This window comes from Amblyomma mixtum, chromosome 5 (genome assembly GCF_055824585.1).
Source record: "Amblyomma mixtum isolate Tamu chromosome 5, ASM5582458v1, whole genome shotgun sequence".
NCBI lineage: Eukaryota > Metazoa > Arthropoda > Arachnida > Ixodida > Ixodidae > Amblyomma > Amblyomma mixtum.
The window spans coordinates 91,077,695-91,099,452 of NC_143016.1; the positions used below are offsets into that span (position 1 = coordinate 91,077,695).

General features: G+C 47.7%; 1 protein-coding gene across 1 annotated transcript; it reads left to right on the plus strand.

Annotated features, from left to right (window-relative positions):
* Nucleotides 1–783: 783 nt before the first annotated feature.
* Nucleotides 784–19,022, plus strand: LOC149343012 (uncharacterized). Its single transcript, XM_089545545.1, has 5 exons — nucleotides 784–911; nucleotides 8,002–8,153; nucleotides 17,962–18,029; nucleotides 18,340–18,426; nucleotides 18,793–19,022. Exons 1-5 carry the CDS (start codon nucleotides 795–797, stop codon nucleotides 18,915–18,917), a joined length of 549 nt encoding a protein of 182 aa, XP_089401671.1. The 5' UTR covers nucleotides 784–794; the 3' UTR covers nucleotides 18,918–19,022.
* The last annotated feature ends 2,736 nt before the right edge of the window (nucleotides 19,023–21,758 follow it).

Here is a 21,758-nt window from a genome sequence, read left to right on the forward strand (position 1 = left end):
GAGGTTTCTTTGGCGGAAAGTCAAATTTGATGACAGGCAACTCTCAAGAACTTCTCGTGAAAGTGTCCTCCTGAGAAAAAGTAAAGTTTGAATAATTAGTGCAGGCCTCGTATACAGTATCCTACTGGAAAGTGCGCTTAAAAAGTGACCTAGCGTCCGCGAAAACATCGTGTTTCACAACTTGTAGCTGGCAGGCAAGATTTAGGTGTTTGCTATTGTACCGCTTGTCATACAACAATATTTGTAGCACTGAACCGCTTGCTCGCGTACATTAAGCCCATGTTTTTGATTGTTTGACCCTCTTAATTTACGGTACCGCACGGCGTGGCCAGTTAGCTGTTGCATTGGCGTAGGGGGTACGTCAAAGATGAAGGAATAAAGGCAGATGCTCAACCTGTACACTTGCGGGCAAGGAAAAGAGCGGCATGACTGTATATATGCTGTCGTTTAAGTAAATAGTTGAACTTTTTTGTTAACTTATGCTTAAGGCAGTTTATGTTGGAGGTACATGTAGGCAACATCACTTTATTTCGTTGGGTTACCAACATAGGTTTAGGAAAAAAGCGGCTCAAAGAACAACATGAAGAAAAAGTTGTTATTCTGCAGTCAGGATTCCATTTTTACAAACAGTTAACCAACTGGAAATAATTGGAAACGTCTGACAAAACACAACTGAAATAATGAGCGTCGCTGCATTTTGCCGGGGCTGAATGACACTACATCAAGGCTCCATGTTGTATAAAGGTGAAGCGAGTGGGTGGATAGGGCTTAGAAACGGTTCTACAGCGTCAAACATGCATCGGAACTCTCCGTTATTCCTGGTCAGCGCATGTGCTCTAGCCCTGTCGGTCCCACTGGCTACCGCACAAGCAAAAAACAAAGAAACGCATGAGCTGCCAGATGCTTGGAAGGTAAGCTGAGGCCGGTTCAACACAGCTGTGTGTGCCAAGCTCCTGTATCGAGCGTTGGAACTCTGCTTGGGCTAGTGTAGCGACTTACGAGGAGAGTCGTTTGCATGTGCAGCTCATGAACCATATGCCCTAGAAGCGGGTCACGCATAGGATGAGAGGAAGAGGAGAGAGAATTTAATGGATAATTGGTCACGCATAGGATGGTAAGCAAGAGTAGCAAATGAGCATCTATCTCAATGTAAACACGGCAGAAGGTGAACCTGTGACCGCCAGGAAACGCAGAGGAAGTCGGTGGCGTAGATATTGATATGCGTGCGTGACCTGTTGTTGGAAGGTGTCGGCCAAGCTCTGTTATGGCCAAGAAACATAACGGAGAACTTCTGAGGTAGATCTCTTGTAGGCGCCTATGCGGAATAGACCGATTTCACAAAGCCTACTGCGCATGCACGCGTTTACCGGAAGTAGCCAGCCGCCATGTTGGTTGTACTCCTTCGTGGCGTGGTCTGCGCGACAGCGCACTTTACTTTGCATCTTGATTGGCATTATACCCGGTCGCAGCAACTTTCTGCCGTTTCGTTTATTGTATTGAGCTTTATAAGGAAACAGAGGCGCCACGACGGAGTTTCGAAGTACACAATGCTAATCGCAGCAGGAGGAGCGCAGAGAGCATGGTCAGTTGCTGCCTCTAGTGGAGTGACCGCGGTGGCGACGCTGCGCTTGTTACTCGAACCTTGTTTTTGAATATGTTGCAAATAACGTTGAAAACGCGCTCGACCGTCACTTTCGTTAATTTTGCCAGCAGAACATTTTAACGCACAGTGATGCACGCGTTTTACCCCTTCAGACAGCGTTTACATTTCTTGCCACTTCGTTTTGCGGTTTCAGTATTCCCTGTATCCATCTGGGCATTCACTATAGACGCGCCTGTTCTCTTTATTTTTTCACCACGTCTCTTGTGCAAAAAGTGGCGATGAAGTAGTGTTTTTATTGTTCACATAAACGCATAAAAGTATTCACGACGTGCTCGGCGGGTCGCTAGCAGGAAAGATGAGCAGTTCGAGTGAGCTATGGCGTTTTTCTAAATGGAGTTGTAACAAATGCTTCTCTTCAGTGCAAAATGAGAAAAGGAGAAGCCAAATGTGGAAGTTTTTAGTTCGCTAAATTAGGTTTGCACGGTTTTTAATTTCGCGACCAATATTTTTGTGTTCATTGTTACAACACTAATTACTTTTTATTTACGTTAATATAATCTTTGCTGCCAAGGCCCCTCCCGTACGACTCACTCTCGCTATTTTCTCAGAACGGGTCTGAACACGTTGACTAATAAGTAACCACTAAATGGCCCTTTTTTGGAAAACAGCGAGCAAAATGTGGTGATATCTCGGCATAAATGGCATGTGGCTGAAATTGGAATACCACGCATGCTTAACGACCGATGTGCAACAAAACGTCAGGAATTATTCCACATTTCTTTGGTTTTATAGCCTCGCATTCTCATTCAGTGAAATAGAGGAAGCACTATCGCTAGCATGGCCGCTCGAGATGTCGGGAGTGGATACTCGCATCAAACGTACGTTGTGCAACCTGAATATCACAATCAAACTTAGCACAGTTGTTCGCTTACAACCTTACATTGGGCAGAAATTCCAGCAAAGACGGCTTGAAGACGCAGAACGAAGGTAAATCTGAATTTAAGGGAGTGCCTCAAAGCTGAGCGGCTCGTGAAGGTGATTTCATACAGCTTCAGAACTTGCAAACTTGCCATTTCGTTTGGTTTGGTTTTGTGGGGTTTAACGTCCCAAAGCGACTAAGGCTATGAGAGACGCCGTAGTGAAGGGCTCCGGAAATTTCGACCACTTGCCATTTGTCAATGTCCACCGATCAACAGGGACAAGACGGCTAAGTGTACTGAACAGGACTTCTTCAGCTGCTTCTCATGAACAGTTTCTACGCTATGTCTTGGGGGCGTTTTCCCTTAGAGAAAAAGAAAAATCCAGGACCCTTTGCTTCGCACAGTTGCCAGAGCTCACGAAACCTCTCAAGTGAACCCACTTGTTCCACAAATCCAGCATTCATGAAGACAAAGATCACGTGTGCGACGCAAACAAGACTGCTTCTCGGGCGTGCGTCACGCACCGCGCCGACGCGGCCGCCGACCGGAGTACCACAACACCCAGAGTGCACCGCGGCGGCGGTGAGGCGGTGGCGTAGCGCAACTGCCGGTGAAATCCGTCTATTTGCGACAAATTTTTAGCCACTTACTGAGAGAAAAAAATAATAAGCTGTGTGTTAGTGGCTGCAGGTGCCGAAAAGAAACAAGTAGGAAAACTAAATATTCTGTCAATAATAATTAAACGTTCCATTCACCAAAATTTCTTATCGGCAGCATGCCGTACCCGGAGAATCTTTAGCCTCTCCCATTTGGTGCGTGCTTGTGCTTGTGTCTATTACAAGATGGGACTATAATTAGAGGTGTTCAAGCCAGAGCATAAACTTGGCTTTACCTTGTTTGATTCAAGAGAGAGGTACTAAAATAAAAAAAATGTTTCATAAGAAGAATGCTTATGGTTTATGTCTGGCATTATGGAACTTTGAATTTTTCATCCCGCTGAAGTTGGTGTGACGATTCCATAACCTACCGGGCACCATGGCTGACCCGGGTGTAAGGGCAGCAGCCGGGTTGTAGGCTGCCTCTATTCGAGCTCGTGGTAGCTCATTAACCTCCCAGGCACCAGTACTGGTCTCCCTCAAAGGTTTTTCTTTCGCCAGCTCCATTTCGTTTGGGATGGCGTTACGTCAAATTGTAGTCTGAGGTGCAGCTTACTTAAGAGCTCGATCAGTAACAGGCATGTCGTACAAAACGTGCCATGCTGCTATGTACGTTTCAAATCAATTTTCGCAGTAAACTGCTGATTTTTTTTTGTTGAGCCTTCCTCCACGCTATCAAAGATAGGAGTCCGGAGAAGCTTACTTGAGGAAGACAAATCTGAGGCTCTGCTGGCGATGACTAAGGGAACTTGGCTCTAAAAATGAATCTTGCTGTGCCACAATATTTTGCTTTGGACAGCAGGTATTTGCAGCTTCAGCTGAAAGGCTTAGGTGTATTTAATACGAGCAATGTAAGCGACATTCATTTACTAAGGAAAATGGAGAAAGCCTATTCAAAACGAATAAAGAACGTGGGGGATAACAAAAGGAGAGGAGCGCTGAGAGCACTGCATAGTATGGCTTTTAAAACACCGGTAGTCTCTTTAGTAGAATTTTCCTCAGTTTGAGTTCTTCGTGCCTAGCAATGCCATTATTAGCAGAGTACGGCATGTCTCTAGTTTCTGGCGGCAAATATTATTTTCTTGATCCCTACATTTATTCTAAATGCTTTTAAAGAAAGTGCCACTTCAGGACCGGCGACATGCCGAATCAATAAGTGCCATTCCATGCATGGCTCTCTTCAGCATGCAATATTGAGCGAAAGCAGAGGTTTTTCAAGTGGACATCACCGCAAGCCACCTGAAAGTGTGATTTACCCATTCGTTCTTTATTTTCAGAATTTCTTTCAAAGTGCAAAACAGTTGCTGGATTTATAGCCATATGCTAGTACAGGATCCAGTGGCGACGTATTAAAGTTATAGTTAAAGTTATTAAAGTTATAGGCTTGCTTGATGTGTATAGGCAAAGAATTCCAGATAAGGGCTCCGTTAAATTCTGTGAGCCTTTTCCCGGGGACATCTTGAGATGTCCCCGGGACAGCTCTTGTATTTCGCAATGAGAGAGAGAGAGAGAGGGAAAGGCAGGGATGTGAACCAGAAAGGATTCCGGTTGGCTACCCTGCACAGGGGAAGGGAATGAGGGGAATTAAAGAGGAAAGAGAGAAGTAAAGGGAAATAATCACAGTCTGTCAATTAAGGCAGTCGCTCTCAAAAAGCGAAAGAGTGCCTTGTAAGCCTTGATGGCAGTTGACTGTTGTGGCCACGGACCGAGGATCTTGGCCTCTGTGAAAAGGCGAGGGTCCAGGCGGTCCAAAGCACATCGCAGCTTATGTCTTTCGGCTACAAAGGCAGGGCACTCACACAAGATATGGGTGATTGTCTCATCACAGGCGCAGTTGACACAAGAAGGGCTGTCGGCCATCGCGATCCGGAAAGCATACTTATTCGTGAAGGCAACACCGAGCCATAGACGACACAGTAGTGTTGCTCCACGACGCGCTACATTACACGGAAGACGGAGGCGCAGTCCAGGGTCCAAAGTCCTGAGGCGACGGTTGCACAACTCACCAGAGTTCCACGCTGAAAGTGTGAGCTCCAGCCTCAAAGAACGAAGCCCACACGCTGCGTCAGCTCTCGTTACGGGGATATTAACGGGGATTCCATCATTGTGGGCAGAACGGGCAGCTTCGTCAGCCTGGTGATTGCCATGAATGCCGCAGTGGCCCGGCAGCCACTGGAAAATTATGTTATGTCCTTTCAAAGTGGCGTCATGGTAGAGCTTGCGGATTTCGGCAACGAGTTGTTCCTGTGACCCACGGCGTAGTGCAGTTTGCAGGCCTTGAAGGGCTGCTTTAGAGTCGGTGAAAACTGTCCAGTCATCTGCAGATTCCTGACTAATGAACTGAACTGCCGCCCGTAGGGCAGCTAGTTCCGCACCAGTTGAAGAGGTGAGATAGGTAGTCCTCACCTTCATTAAAATAGACCTGGCCGGTATCACCACAGACCCAGCAGAGCTTGTTGAAGTCACTGAGCCATCTGTGTAGACATGTATGCGGTGTTTATGGTTAAAATGCAAATGATGCAGTGTCAGTTGCTTGAGAGCAGGCAATGATAAATCAGATTTCTTATTAATTCCAGGAATAGATAGGTGCACCCGGGGTTCATGGAGACTGGGGAGCATCCTGTTACTTCATACATTGCTGTTGAAACCATGAGAACACACATTCGGCACCTCACGCGAGTTCCGAGTCATCATCTTGCAGCTCTTCCCGTACTCAGACCACATACTGCATTTGCAAATGTAATTCAAGCTCACCGTGCCTATCTTCCTTCGCAGTTCGCCCACCCATCAAGATCATGCTCACCCGTATGGAGTCTCCATTTCGCAATGAGAATTGAAGCAAAGCTATGGGAAGAGGAACATTGGCCTCTAAGATTCTGTGTATAGTTTGTGCAATTTGTAATTCTTATAAAGCATTGAACGACAGCACATGGACAGAATTATACAGGGATCTACTGGATTGATCGCGACTTGAAAACGTAATAATTCGTAACGCACGTTTTTGCAGTGGAATTACATAGTTATGCAAGTGGCACCCCAAGACTCAATGCAGTAAGAGAGGCCACTAGGAAAGAAGGAAAGGTAAAGAATGCGCCTAATGGGATATACGAAACATTCACGAGCTTTTAGTAGAACATAGCACGCGTATACGACCTTCGAACAGAGATGTTTAATGTTTGTTTTCCAGTGCGTGTCTGATTCAAATAAAATGCTAAATATTTGCAAGAACTAATTTGTTCTAGTTTTGTGCCGCGTAGTGATATGTGCAGTATCTCAGTATTCAGTTGCTTTTCTCGGGATTGAAAACTGTATACTTAGTCTCGCTGAGATTAAGGGTTAATTGATTGGACGTGAGCCCCTTAAAACATTGCCTAGCTGTGCCTTTATTTTATCCTGTATTTCATCGAAATTTTGTCCAATAAACACAAGAGTGGTGTCGACAGCATACAATAAAAGTTGGGAATACTTAAGGATGCCAGGGAGATCATTTATGTACAGTCAGAATAGCATGGGCCCAATAACCGATCCTTGTGGCATGCCAGTTAATACGGTTTGTGAAGTAGATGTATATTTTTTAATTACTGTCTGCTGCTTGCGGTCGCTAAGATAGCGTTTGAGTAAATTCAGGAACTTACCACTGAATCCATAATTGCCAACTTTGTTGAGTAAAATCTTGTGGTTAACTGTGTCGAAGGCCTATCTTATATCAATATATACAACGATGGCAATTCTAGTCTCGTAGAGCGCTGTATTTAGCATTCGTGTTATGTTGAGAACCGCAGAGGAAATAGATTTATATGGCCTGACACCTCGCTGACGGGGCTAAGCACATTCTATTTGGATATAAATATGTTTATACTTGTACTGAGTATCCTTTCGAAAACTGCATTGATAACACTAATAATTGATATTGGTCTATAATTAGATGCAGGAGAGCGATTTCGTTCCTTAAAAACTAGAACGCCATTTCCTATGTTTAATTCAGCAGTAGATATTTCGCTTTCAAGGGAGTGATTAAATAGATAAATAAGAGGATCGGCTAGTATATCAATATTATCCTTAAATAATTTCACAGGAGTTTGATTGAGGCCTGCTGCCATATATGTTCTTAACTCTTTAACTAGTGCTATTATTTCATCTACCTTTACATCATAAATTACAAAACTATTCACAATTGATTTCATTGATGGCATAGGATCAGTAACTGAGGTAGCTGAGTTGCTAGGTGCGGTCTAATATTCATAAAATAGTCGTTAAACTCATCAGCAGTTTCTCTAATTAAGTCAGGTAATATACTCTGCACTGAACGATGCCTTATTGCACCTCTTATAACGTTCCAGATTTTATTCATGCTGCCATTAGCATTTCAAATGAGGTCAATTGTGTATTGAGGTGTCCATTGTTATAGGGAGTCAGTTCTGCGCGTCTTCAACATTTTCTCCTGAATGCTCATTTGCACAATGTACGCAGAAGACCTATCCGATAGTGGCGCGTTTCTGCAACAATGCCAACGCCAACACGTACTGCTCTAGTGCCATGTTTCTGCCACAAGGTTGTCCGCGCCACCGCATGGAGCGCACCTCTGTCCGTGACTACCGCCACATAGCTCAAAACACGAATATTAGTTTGATAATTTGGTAGTTTTATTTTCATTTCTTTCTTTCGCTTGGCACAAACCCACAAACGCCGCAAGCATACAAACGTCGCAAGCCCTTTCACTGGGTTTACCCATCGGAATGATGTTTTCGCAGTGATATTTCAAGGCATTGAATACAGTGGCCATGTAAATCCGCCTGTTTATTGGTTTTGGTATTTGTCGCAGCTAATGGATACGTTTACGGCACTCACCGCCATTTTTGACGAAGGTCTGGACGGAGACCTGGACTGCGTAACAGCCGCTCAGACAGATTACGACAAGCAGTCCCAAAAAGCTACTTACGTGTGGTTCTTGAAAGGACAGAATGGACAACCAGGGTAAGCAAGGTGCAATCTTGGTATTTCTACGTCGGCTGTGTTGCAAAGCCATTACTAAAAAAGTTATGTCATCGAAAACGATTCCTTCATCAATAGAAAATTTTAATGGACCTTTGATATGCTGATGTTGCAAGAGATCGCCCGCAAACAGTTTTCGAGACACCATTACGAAACAAAGGTTTTATCCTCACGCCCCCTTGCTCTTTATTTTTAGCAAAGTGCAGGTGGTTAATACTGAAACGAAAGCCGTGAGTGCATTGTTCCCAGGCAGCACGGGTGATCGGCCCAATATAGGAAATGGATGGTCGCACTCTGTTCCTTTGTAGGACCTACCTCCACCAATATATTTCCAATGTTGGACCAATCAGCTGTGCTGCTGGGGCTTATGACTTAATGTGAATATGTGCTCACTTAGGGTAGTTCTGCCGGGAGTGGCTACTTCTATGAAATGAGATGTCACGTATCTGCAGGTATACCTCAGCACTGTGAGAGCGTGTTAAAAAATCACCTAATGCTAGTTACCTAACCTTCCTGGGGGCCTAGAGCCTTTATCACGCGCTCTGAGATCCTTTATTGCCTGGCTCCACTCAAAAGGGAGGACGAAATCAAATATATTCAGTGAGTTCAAGAAAAAAAATGGCCAGGCTTAGCTTGGTTAAGCCAAGAATGCGTTGCTTATTGCACCGTCTTTTTGCGCGAGGTATTGCTTGGCGGCACTCGATTTTCTCAGCAGCTTTTCCTCCGTGACGTATGGATGGATGGACGGATGGATAGGAGCACCCCCTTTGAAACGGGGCTGTTGCAACCGCCACCATGCTCAGCCGTCCTGTTTTTTCCCTTTTTATTCCTTTTTCGTTTCTTCTTTTTATTTTTTCTTTTCATTTTTTATGTTTCTTTCTTTCTTTTCTTTGTTTACGTGGTTTGGTGACGTCACGTCACCACGTGACCTGACGTCATCAAACCACGTGACGTCACGTCTCATGGTTTGGTGGCTGCCCGGCCGCGCCCAAGGGCTGAACTGAGTGATTGCAATATACTACGCATAAAATTGCAAGGGACACTTAAGCTCCGCTTGAACGCCATGAAGCGATAGCGTAATGAGTTACTGTTCATATACGCTGAAGAGGCCATTCTATTCTCGACTTTCATAGATCCCCGCGAGTTCTGATACAACTCCTGACGTAGTGGTGCAGCGGCTAAGGTATTCACCGCTTGAGCGATGCGCCACTGCCCTGTGACGGCAGGTGCTGCCACTGGTGGGGCATGTGCAATCCATGTTTCCCTTTCATTTCATTTTCATTTCCGCTTCAAAGACAGGTTTGCCTCGGGAAAAAAAGTAGGAGCATGACAAGCTTCCGGGGCCCGCAATGGTTGGCAACAACGACATGATTGACCAAATAAAAACAATGAAAGGATATATAAGCCTCAAGCATTTGACATGCTAAAGAAAAACAGTCCCACCATTGCATCACTGTTACAACCTCTCGTTCGCTCTTCTCCTTTATTCATTAAAGTCTCTCTTTCTCTCTCTCGTTCGCTCCCAATCTGATGCGCAGGTTGTGACGGCGCCACAAGGTCACGTGAGCTACAGTCTGTTCCGCCGATAAACGAGCGCCACAGAAGGTTCCATCAGCTAAACTGAAGAGTTGTTCAAGCTCAAATTTCGCAAATAAACGCATTTGGTCGGCAGAATTGTTTCAAGCTACATTCGTGTGAGGTGCTAGAGTGACTCAATAAACAACGAAACAAACGGGACAAGGAAACAAAGTCAGTGCTTATCTCAGCGATTATACTGTTGAGGCCATCTAGCATGTCGGCCGTAGAGGTTCGGCAATGGAAGGGAGTGGGGGTGTTTTGCAGGACGTTTGAAGACGCTTTTTAAAGAAATTCTTGAAATTTAGGGGAGTTCTGTCCAAACCATGTTTGTTGTAATCATTGGTAGTTGAAAAAGCGTCTTCAACGCCCCCGCAATGCACTCCCCACCCCCCTCCTTCACAGAATGACCACGGCTGACAAAGCAGACGGGGCACCGGTACAACCGATGAGACAACGGTTAGTTTTTTTCGCTGTTGCCGCAGAAGGTGCGAATATCCGAATTTTTTTATCGATTCTGGCAAGTACCACAAAAAATACTTAAAATGAAACAATTCTGCCATTTGTGCGAAATTTGATCACGAACAACTCTCCAGTTTAGCTGCGGAGAAGTATTCTACAGCGTACGTTTAACTGCGGAACACGCTGTATGTGGCCTAGCTGCATGCCACATGCGTTGCTTGTCTGATGTTTTCTCGTCCATTTTTCGCTCACGGTCAACGACGCCGACGATGCCGATGACGTTGACGACATCGCAAGATTTTCTGCGACTTCAGGTCCTTAAGCTATCACGGTAAAGCGGCTTTCTCATCAAGCTACCCTGTCTGCACCGCTCTGTTTCGCTGAAATCGATTCGCTCAATTGTAAAAAAACCGGCAGATGGGGCGAGTACAAGGCGCCTGAAACACCGCAGTCGTTTCCAACGCTGCAAAAACTTTGGCTATGACTGCTGATCCTCAGGTCGCGGGTTCCATCCCTGTAGCGGCGGCTGTAATTTGAGGCAGGCGAATTTCAGAGCAGGCAGTGTGCTGTGCGGTTTCACCGGAGCTTGAAGAATCCTACGAGAATTAATTTAATTCTGAGCTTTCAACTATGGCATCCCTTATAGCCCTCATGCCGCGTCGGAAGTTGAACCACACAATTCGTAATTTACAGCTTCATCATGAGGGGTCAGTGCAGCTTTGATCGCCTCTCGCAAAACAAGCAAACTAACTGTAGTAACGGAGGGATTCGATTAGCGTCATTAATCACTCGCCACCATACGCATTCCTTTTCTGCAGCGTATCCACCACAATTTATTGCATGGAGGAGAAAATGTGGCACAGTACATCACCGTCACCGCGAGGCAACAACACAACACACACTGCCTACCCCGTCCCCGTCCCCACCACGACCGTCCCGACGCTTTCCCAGAAGGGGCATGCAATCCCCTGGGAGGTCGTCGTGCGGGGAGGTCCGGTGCAGCCGGCACCCATTGGTACCGAGGAAAAAGGAGTAATGCCAAGTGCGCCTACCATTAACCGTTTCAACACTCCCGCCAGAAGAACACTCCTCCCCACTCCCCCGACATTAGGGGAGGGGGACTGTGCATGGTGTGTCGCGTAAGCTGATCTTAATTCACGGAGTTATTCCGCTCCCCGGGCCTCCAAGAAATGGTTCTGGAACCTGTTCTCTGCCGCCAAAATAAACGTCGCATCTCAGGGGTCGAAGCGGGCAGCTCCCCATCCGCCGTCGGCAGAGTCTTTATCTGTCTCCCGAGGTGAAAACTTGATGGGATTAGGGGGTCGCCCTCTCCGACCTCATTGTACACATAAGTCAATGGCCGAGAATTTAAAATGGCTTAAACTTCGCAAATGATGGTGGCTAAGTGTTCAGCTTCTAAGCATCTCTTTCCGATCACTTTTCTTAACGCCATCTTCAACGAGCGCACCATCCTTTCATAGAAACCACACCACCGTGGCGCCCGCTCAACAATAAAGCGCCACTCAACTTCTCCACATGCAAAATGGTTCACGACGTCTGGGTGGAGGACCGTATTCCACAGTTCGGTCAGTTTTTTTGCAGGTCGCTTGAATGTCTGCGCGTTTTCCGAATGAATGGTACGGCACAGTCCCCTTCGCAACACAAACCTTCGGAACGCGAACCGAAAGCTGCTTGTCGACATGTCATTGACAAGATCCAGGTGCACAGCTCACGTGACAGCACATGTAAGCCGCGCTATGTAAGCTGTGCACGTGCGATTGCTCTTCTTTACATGTAGCGGTTACACAAAGTCCATACCGACCCCTCTGAAAGGGTCTGCTCTTGTTGTCGGAGCACTTAGCGGTGAAACACTGAACCGTTGACAAGTGACACAAGCACGCACCATCTTTTTGACGAGCTCTCTGCCCCGCAGGACCCGGCACCTCTCGCGCAGTCAAACGAGTGCGTCCCTTGCTTCGGAGTGCAGCATTTGTCGGTGTGCGTCGATCGACGGGAGAGTGGAATATAGATGGTCTTTCGGCAGGGCGAAGGGGTTCCTTTCGTCAGGTGTCATGTTCACAGAGCGAAGGCGCCCTTTGCTTCTTAGCACTCCGAATTCTTCAGCGTCTTGGCTGCTACTGGGTGTGTGCTTTCTATCATTCTGTAATGGTGCTGCAAGGTAGCCGCCAACAGGAACGGGCTTGATGTCGTTACGAACGTCAGACTTGTCATGCGCCACGTTTACTCCTCTGGCACGGGTTGATTTGGCTGTGGAGGCTTTTTATACCAGAAAAACCGCAGCGCGTCACGATCCTCTTCTTTGACTCCGACCTGGAGAAAGGCTTTCTCTACATCCGCCACCAACGCTATTGGGTGTGCTCTGAAGTTCAGGAGGACGGTAACAAGAACTAGATTCAGGTTAGGGCCACTTTCTAGGTTACCCTTCAGTGACTTTGAGTTACCTTCATGAGAGGAAGCGTCAAACACGACTCGGAGTTTGCTGGTTGCGTTATCGTCTCTAATAACAACTCTATGGGGCATATAATACACCCCCGGTGGTTCTTCAGTTCCCGTTTCATGGTCGACCTTCTGAGCCATTTCACTGTCCTGATTCAGCCGAATTTCCTGATCGTATTTTCGCAAGAGCTCTGGGTTTCTGAGTAGTTTATTTCGCTGGGTATCCAACCTTCATCGTGCGACACCTTCATTTGCAGCAAGCTTCACGCTTGGCTTGCATGGTAGGCGAACTTCTACCTGCCATTGCGTTTAATGATACTGGTCTCAAACCTTCGTACTACTTCGTTCCAGCTTGGCCTTCTGCCGGTGTGTCGATAATTGCCAAGTTCTCCAGCTCTCATAACTGCGTGAGAACAACCGCTGTGTCCTTTTCCTCTGCTGTGGCTCGCAGAACGATCACTGGGCGCAACTCAGTACCGGGGAACACGAACTACTCTTTTCCTGCACCGCCAATCCGAACATCGTCTCTAACGTGGTCAGGCTGCCTTTTAGACGACGAATTTGGCTTGTCACCACTACCCAGTAAAGATTCGATCCGATCACAATATTAATTAAGCGGTGTTCTAGCTTGTTCAGGTCATCGCCTAAACTGCAGTCAAGGTTGTCTAACTCTTGAAAGATTGTTTCGTTTGGGCTTGCGAGATCCGGCTCACAGATATTCGGTGTTTCGATAGCGTCATCTCGAACTTTGTTATTTCGCCTGCTACGGAAAGTCAGCTGTACCCTTCGAAAGGTGCGATCCTCTTTATTGCCTCCAAACACGCCGAATGTTCGGATTTCTATAGCGAGCAGCTTGCAGTTCAGCTCCTTTGGTAGCGGTTCGGTAATAAAGGAGCGCTGGCTACCAGTGTCAAACATAATTCGAGCCAGTTTTCTCTTCTTCTGACTCTCAGCCCATGCTGTCCAGTTTGGAGCAGAATCGCAGGTGTCGCGCACACTGCGTTGCTTGCAGACTGACCGGACCAGCGGTTTCGTTTACGCCCTGCTGTGTCTCATGCGATAGTGCATCTCGCCGGTCGGGAAAGAAGCTCGGGTCACACATCGTTGAAACATACCTGCCGCGACACTTACTGTAAGACAGCATTCTCTTGCATAGCCTTGCCATATGTTTTGGCCTCATGCAGCGGAAACATCAGCCGTGCTCCCGTAACATGCGTTTCTTTTCAGACAGCTCGCTTGCGGTGGCGCAATTCTCCGTTGCATGCTGGTTTGACTTGCACAGGAAGCGTTCCACGTCCTTCATTGTGGCATGATAGGCTGCCGCCGACGAGTGTCGAAGCTTGCCAGGATATGCTGTAGTCTTCACTAGTTCAAGCGCCTGATTACGGGACATGGACTTACCGGTTGCACCGTTGGGTTGCTCCCTGCCCGCCCTTTCTCGGCTCTCAACTTCGATTTAAAGGTATTCGAGAAGTGCGCGCAGCTCTTTCTTGTGCACCGAGTCTGTTCCTTGCTCGGAGCTAGTGCTGGTGGTTGAGTGGAAGCCGTTGCTGGAGCCCTCTGCGTCCTTCGAAGCTATCATCCTTTTGTACAGAAGGCTCAGGTCAGTCGGAAGCGCCCGGAGGACAAGAGGGCAGAGAATTGCGCAGTACGATTTTTTGCCTACACCCAACGCCTTAGGCCTCGCATGTGAGCCTGAAGGCTGTCATACCAGCGCCGCAGAGTGAGGGCACTGCCTGTCGATGACACCTGTGTGGCCGCCATGAGGCCCTCCATTTGGTACTGGATGAGGATGGCTTGATGAGCGAATCGCTGCTTCAGGATGTTAATGGCGTGGTTGTAGCACTCCGCCGTCAATAGCAACCCTTCGATGGAAGATGCTACGCCAATACAGATCGCAAATACTGGAATTTCACTGCTGGTGATAGGTCCGCATTTTTGTGGATCGCTGTCTCAAATAGCTCCCAAAATTGCTGATTATTCTCCATTCCCCGTCAATTTTCAGGAGTTCCACTTTGGGGAGTCTTGTCTTTGCAGTCGTTCATGTCGTTGTGCTTCGATCTTGGTACGAGTTAGTGCTGTCCACAGTAGCCAATCACCGAACTCAGTAGCCAATCACCGAACTCTGTATTCCGCTGAAAAAAGCATTCTTTTTTAGAGCGCAGATCTTTGGCGCCTGTTTCTGCGTTTCGCGGCGTCGCCGTTGCCGCTGCTGTTGCTGTCGCCGTTGCCCGTTGTAACGAGCAGCGGACACTTAAGTCGTGCTTTAAGCTGCTTAGCCAATAGAGCGGGAGCTTGGAAAGCAGAGTAAAATTCGCAAGTTTTTTCAGGAAAGGAAATGGAGCAGTATCTGTCACACATCTCTGTGGACACCTGAACCACAGGGCAGGTGCATAACTGCCTTCTTGGAACATTGGACACCACAATCATGCTTTAAGCTATATGGCGCACCAACACCACCTTATCGGTAGTGACAGGTGTGCGCTGCATGCGTTAGAGAGAGAGAGAGAGAGAGAGAAAAGGACGGAAAGGCAGGGAGGTTAACCAGGCGATGCCCAGTTGGCTACCCTACACTTGGGGAGGGGAACAAAGGGGAAAAAAGGAAAAAGAGCGGCAAGGAAATGAGTTTTCTAAGTGTCCAGCGACCACCATGTCACAGGGACAGAGGGCGCGCACTGAAAACTTCGTTCACAATATTGTGGTGCTAGAAATGCGGCGCTGAAGCCATATAAGCCGTCGGCGTTCATTGTGTTCACTGGCGCTTGCGCTGTCAACGTTTTACACTGGGTTCATTTTAAGGAAAGCAAGTGTGCGTAACTGGCTCCCTGGGTCAGTGGACGCCTGAATCGCGCTTATAGGTACGTGGGGTGATGAGAAAGAGATGCGAGCTGTATGCGTTAGCGCTGACAACGGTGAGCGAACTCTCGCGATCAACCATCAACTGCCAGCTGCCAGGGTGGGTGGGGACTTTAATGTAGATATAAAGAAAAAAAACAATTTAACACTCATGCCGGAGAACATCCCGTTCCTCTCGCTCGTAACGCCTCCCACGGCTGTGACAAATTCGCGAAATACTTGCATTGTCCTCGTCTTTGATAACCAGGCATTCGGGCAGCAAGTCGAGCATATTCATCTATTTCTCCCACCACGAAGCTTCCTTGATGACAATCAAGAACTATTAGTGGAGTGTTTCTTGAAGAAGGAATATATTGTAACGTGGCGGCCAGCCGAAGAATGAGGCGTGGTGAACGATGGAGAAGAGATGGTTTAATGGCCGCTGGCCTAGCGCGAGCGCTCCGTCCCGCGCCACTGCCAGCTTCGTCGTCTTCGTCACACTACCCGGGGCCACCGAGCGATCGTCCCGATCGGTGACGAACAGATCGGCGAAATGGTGATGGGCTGCAGGACATGTTGGGACAGGAAGGAGAAAGTGGTGAGGTGCTGGCCGCCACAGTAGATGAGATGATCGAAGGATGAGTCCCGGTCCACGAAGCATCCGGCCCGTAGGGTGCCAGAAGCTGACGACCGAGGTCCGTGGAGGCACCGGATGGTAGGGGCAGGGGGGCGGTGTCTTCACGTGTGGGTCTTGGGTCGGTCGGGTTTCGGGTCGGTCGGGTCTTGGGTCGTCGTGTCTTGCGGTCCGGGCGGGGGACGGGGCCGGGGTGAGCGGCGAGGTCGGCTCAGGTCGGGCGGGCTGGGGCATGGCCGGGCGGCGCGGACCAGGCACTCACGGCCGACGTCCGCGGCAGGCGCAGGACACCGAAGCTCCGGGACCAGGGTGGCGATGAAGGGACCCCAGCACCTCACACCAAATGTAACATGGCGGCCAGCCGAAGAATGGGGCGTGGTGAACGATGGAGAAGAGATGGTTTAATGGCCGCTGGCCTAGCGCGAGCTCTCCGTCCCGCGCCACTGCCAGCTTCGTCGTCTTCGTCACAATATGTGAAAAAGTAACAAGTTGTCTGTAATTGTACATACACGTCTGGCTCGAATTCTTAGCTTCAATTTATCGAAAAGCTGAAACAGCTGATGAGCTGCGCTCAAATTTCGCATTAGGAAGCAGCGCAATCGTCGGCAATTTTTTAATGAGACAGCAGTAGAGTTGCTGCCGCACCGAAACCCCGCTGATGTGCGCGAAAAAATTCTCTGATTAGTCGAGAGGTGTCATGTGACCTTGTGACGTTATAAAAACCTGAGCGGTATTGCAGTTGGGAGCCGGCGCACCGGATTGAGAGTTCCCGTGACCTTGTGACGTCCCCACAATCAGCCAACGGTGGCAGATGGGGATTAAATTGATGACTGGTCGATAGAGTTCACGTGGTCTTGTGACATCATTATAGTGCGGCCACGGTAACAACAAGCGCCCTCGATTGTGAGGTCGCGTAAACTTCAGGGCGCAGGCGTTGATTTAGCTGTGTGCACGAAGTGGACCGGTTGGATGCTGAAGAGTGTCTTATGAGCGACCCCGTAACGAATATAAAACGGCACAAACACCAAGGTAGCAAAAAATGAGATCTCTAGTTCTGTCTTATTTGACTCTTAAGGTGTATTAAGTGTGCCCCTGTTGTCAAACCAGAACCCCACAGGCATCAAGACGAACATCCCTTTTTGGTCAGAAACGTCACGTGACCTTGCAACGTCATCACAACCTGCTCACCGGGGCAGGTGGTAGTCGTCCCATGGGATTGTGTGGAACCGACCCATTAAGGCAGGCGGAGATATTCATGATTGGTAGAGGGTGGTCACAATTCCTTATAACGCCATCAAAACGTACCTGCGGTGGCGGATCGCAATCGGCCTACCAGACCAAGTGATCACGTTACATTGCGACCCCATGTGCAGATTCAGCTGTTTGATCGATCTCAACCGGTTGGGAATTGACGATTGCCTGTGGAGCTGCCCCCAAACGCATAAAATTGACACCATACGCCTACGTAGCAACAATGGGGACCTCTACTGCTGTGGCATTCCGCTCTAAAGGCGGATTAAGTGTCCACCATGGTATTTCAATTTACTGTTTCTTTCTGTGTGAATTGTATTCACTTTTTACTGCGAAGGCACCGCTTATTCTCGAGGTCGTCACATTCATTCTCAACTAGCATTCGCCGTGTGGATCAAAAGTCTCTGGGCAGGTTCACTGTTGGCTGTTTTTTCTTTCGCTGTAGAATATAAAAATAGACTTAGAATATATTTTGAAATAATTTGCCTGTCAAGTTTGATAGTGTTTTCGCTAGTATACGAGAAATCGCGGATCGCGAGGCAAAATCTCCGTAACTGTATATGAATATCATTTCAGAAAGAACATTACCTACCAACTGAAGCCCGGACCAATGCCTAACATTGTTGGCTATCTTGTGGACAACTGTAAGCATTGTTCTGTTACAATCACTTTGAAAAAGAGCTCACAGTCATCCTAATGTCTCAAAAGGTGTAGGGAGTGGACAACAGCCAATAAATTATGGCCTTCAGCAAAATCTCAGCATTTTTTTTTTGAAGTAGTACTCCGATAAAATTCTGGCTTTATTATCTCAGCGACAATGAGCAGGTTTATGACACATTTTGTTAGAAGGCGCTAGGCCTCCCAGGCCTTGTTAAACAGCCAGAACAGTGACTTATAATGGAACCGTACCAATGGAATGCATTAAGAGCGCTCTGCTGTGCTAATCCTCTACAGCTGACGGCCAGTGGAAGACTCTCCAGGTTCTTTATTCAGATTACAAAGACTGCCTCGTTGTCACCATCCCGTACAAAGAGGTTGATCGTAAGTAAAAACACTGCATTGCTACGGTGCTTTCTGTGTTGTCGTGAGAGTGTGTGCTTTATTTATGACTCATACTGTGATAAAACTTTCCGCAGCCACGTACTTAGCCAGTGTGACATGTGCAAAACAGGGATTCTGGCCTTGCAAAAGGATTTTCCGATCAAACAAAAAAATCATTTAAAAAATAACAACCAATATTAACAACCAATTGACTCAATATTCGAGGAATTGTAATTTGACTTAGGAGGAATAAAATTCAAGAAGTAGTTAAGTTCGAAAATTGTCTGTCAAGGCTCCTTTATTTTCGCAACTTTTACGTTTCTTTGTCAGCGCGGTCTAAAAGATGATCTTTCTGCTTCACCGCAGAGTGCATGCTGTGGGTGCAGGACGAAGTCAAGAATCGCCTGCCGCAGTGGTGCACAGACAACTTCAAGGACATCTGCGGCTTCGATGTGCTGGTTTACGATGAAGACAGCTGCGGTGATATGTAGAAAGACGTTGAAATATTGCAACGTTAAGAGGCGCCGCTAATGTCGTTCGGTTGATACTTCTCTGTCGGTCCTTCACAGTGCTTGCAAATAAACCTTGCTGTGAGAGACACGGCAGTGAAAGTATTCGCGCGGGCTGAAGAAAAAAAAAATATGATATTCGACCTCTTGAAGGGACCCATCACTCTGTGCCACCGTTCGGCAGTTTCGAACTCAGGTACTAGCATGAGTTGCCCGCCTCGGAGCCTCTGTTTCTGCGGTGCTGTTAAATCTGACGAAATTCTAGTGCGAACCTGAAGTGCTCATCAGAGCGCTTAGTGTCCACGGGTCCCCGTTAGACGGTACTGAGCCGTAGACATTCGTTTCAAACAAGCGGACATTTCGGGGGCAGTGGGAATAAGCGACAAGGAAGCCTGCACTCTCCGAGCAGGGGAGCATCGCCAGCCACGCAGCCTTCACGTTCTCTTCTGTTGACTTACGGTTATTCTTTTTCTTTCGCACGTCACGAATAATGTCCAAGCGCTATTTTTGAAAGTTGAAATCCTCGCGGCACGGGGTGGAGGGCAAGTGAACTGAAAGCGCTTGTTCCAAATTCGTAATAATGGCTCGCAAGGAAGCAACAATGTCGTGTAGAGATCAAAAGCGGTGTATCACACTAGCGCTTCTGATCTAACTGGTTGCCGTGTCGCTTTCCAGCATCGCCCAGTGTCCAAAAAGATGAGGAAGTGGTTATTTTTGTCCAGAACCTTGTCATTTCGGCGCTTCAGCTTTGCGTAAACAAAGAAAGGCGCCACAAGAGCAGGAGCAGTGCGATCACAAGTTTTATATACCACTTTTGCAGCTAACGGTACGCCAGTAGCTGTACTTCCTTCGCTGTACCTTTCTCAGATAACTTTCTTGGTGCTCTGCTGCGTTATTGTTCGACGTGGCGGAGGGCTTCGCAGGTGGTTATGGTGGCCTCTGTAAACAACAAAACTATGGCTGAGGCTTAGCTAAGGTTAAGCCTTGTCAGATGCGAAGCATATTGATGGCTAGGCTTGGTAATACATGGCTTTCCTTGGTTGAATACTTGGTCATTTTAATACAACCACTAGAAGCCTTCGTCGTGGGAGAAGACAACGGCATGGCTACAGCGGAACGCCGACTAACCCCGAGACGCGCGTTGGGTGAGCGCCTGGATTGCCACGGAAGCCGCGTCCGCCTGCCCGGTGGAGCGAGCGTTTCACCTACACCGAGTGTGAACGCGCGTTCGAAATGCACGGGAATGCCGCTCGAGGACATTCCGGCGTCGGTGCGATGGAATCGTTCTCCCTCTCCCAGCGCGTGACGGCGATCTGTCGTGACGTCATCGTTTCCCGTGGTTGGTTGCGTACCGCTCCGAGCGACGGCGCGAGGTGGGGGACCTGTTTCTCATCTGTCATGACGTCATCGTGTCACGTGGTGTGACGTCATCGTGTCACGTGGTTGGACGCGTACAGCCACGGTGACGGCGTGGGGCATAGCTCTAGCAATATGCTTCGCATAAAAACTCTACCCCCCCCTCCCTAGACGGGAGGGAGACGTCCTTAGTTCCGGGCTCCTACGACCTTAATATATATTTTGTGCGCCCACTGAACCAACTGCCTTTGATCCTCTAGGCTTCAGCTGGACAGCACGGCCTCCCATTGCTCAGGCGGCGGGTTTGGGATTATCGGCGCGGCGTGCGTACTGTGGCGCGCCATGTAGGGTGATCCAGAGTGGGCTGTTGCCCGAATTGTTGCATGGAGTGGGTTCTGTGTCCAGGGTGTTTCATCTAAAACCGTACACAATATTTAAAAATAGGAATTTGAGTTAGAAGTGCACTTTTTTTTTCACAGTATTCTCTGCGGTGTAACGCATCTGAATACAGCTGAGACAAGCTAACTAGCAGGCTGGTTATTTAGTATTGAGTGTTGACTTTTTATTGATTGCTGTTAGGCTTCTTAATTTTGAGGGCTTGTAGCCCGCCGTCAAAAATATCCGTATGAGTTCTTAGAATTTCGAAAACGTGGTTACCTGCGGCGCTGTCACACACCAAATTTTGGCTATTTCTACGAGTTACGTACACGGGTGAAGTTGCTTTGTCGCTAAGCTTTTCGAAAGCGGGTGTATCTTGGCGCCATGTAGCGTTCCTGGCACTGAATGAATTCTTGAATGAATTTATAAATTTCTGTTCAGGGACAAGTCAAAGAGGTAGCTGAGGAACTCTTTTTCTCTGCGTTCTTGGCTTCGGGTTTACTATCGAATTATTTCGTCTTCATTCTCGCATCTCTTCCTCCGGTCACGGCTTAGTAGGTTGCACCTGCGTACTAAGCTAAGTATGGCGCTGCGTTTGTGTGCCTGTTCAAATCTCCACGAATATCGGTTGGAAGAGTTATATGAAGCAAACAGTCTTTGGCAGACAGGTACTCTACCGGCACACTTTTATATTCCAGGCCTGCGAGCAGTTTAAATACTTAGCAGCTATCTTTTGTGTCGACCGTGACAGAGATCTCGACTGCCTGACTACGATAAGGGCGGATTTCAGCCTGGAGCATCTTCGCGCAACTTAAGTACTTTTTTTTCTGAAAGGTCTGAACAGGCATATGCCGTAAGTTTACGTTCAACCTTTCAAATTATTTTACAAAGAAGCTTAGTGCAGCGTGTATGTTTGAGTACAGTGAATAACTGCTGGAAGTTTCTGCTGCAGACACGTGCATATGTCAATAAAACATGGTGGCAGGCCAGTAGGTGATTCATGCTTTCATACTTACTTTTTTACAACCACGGACGCGTGGTTGCAAAAAAAGCAACCACTCTGTGCCTTTCTGTGGTTGCCTTTTTTGC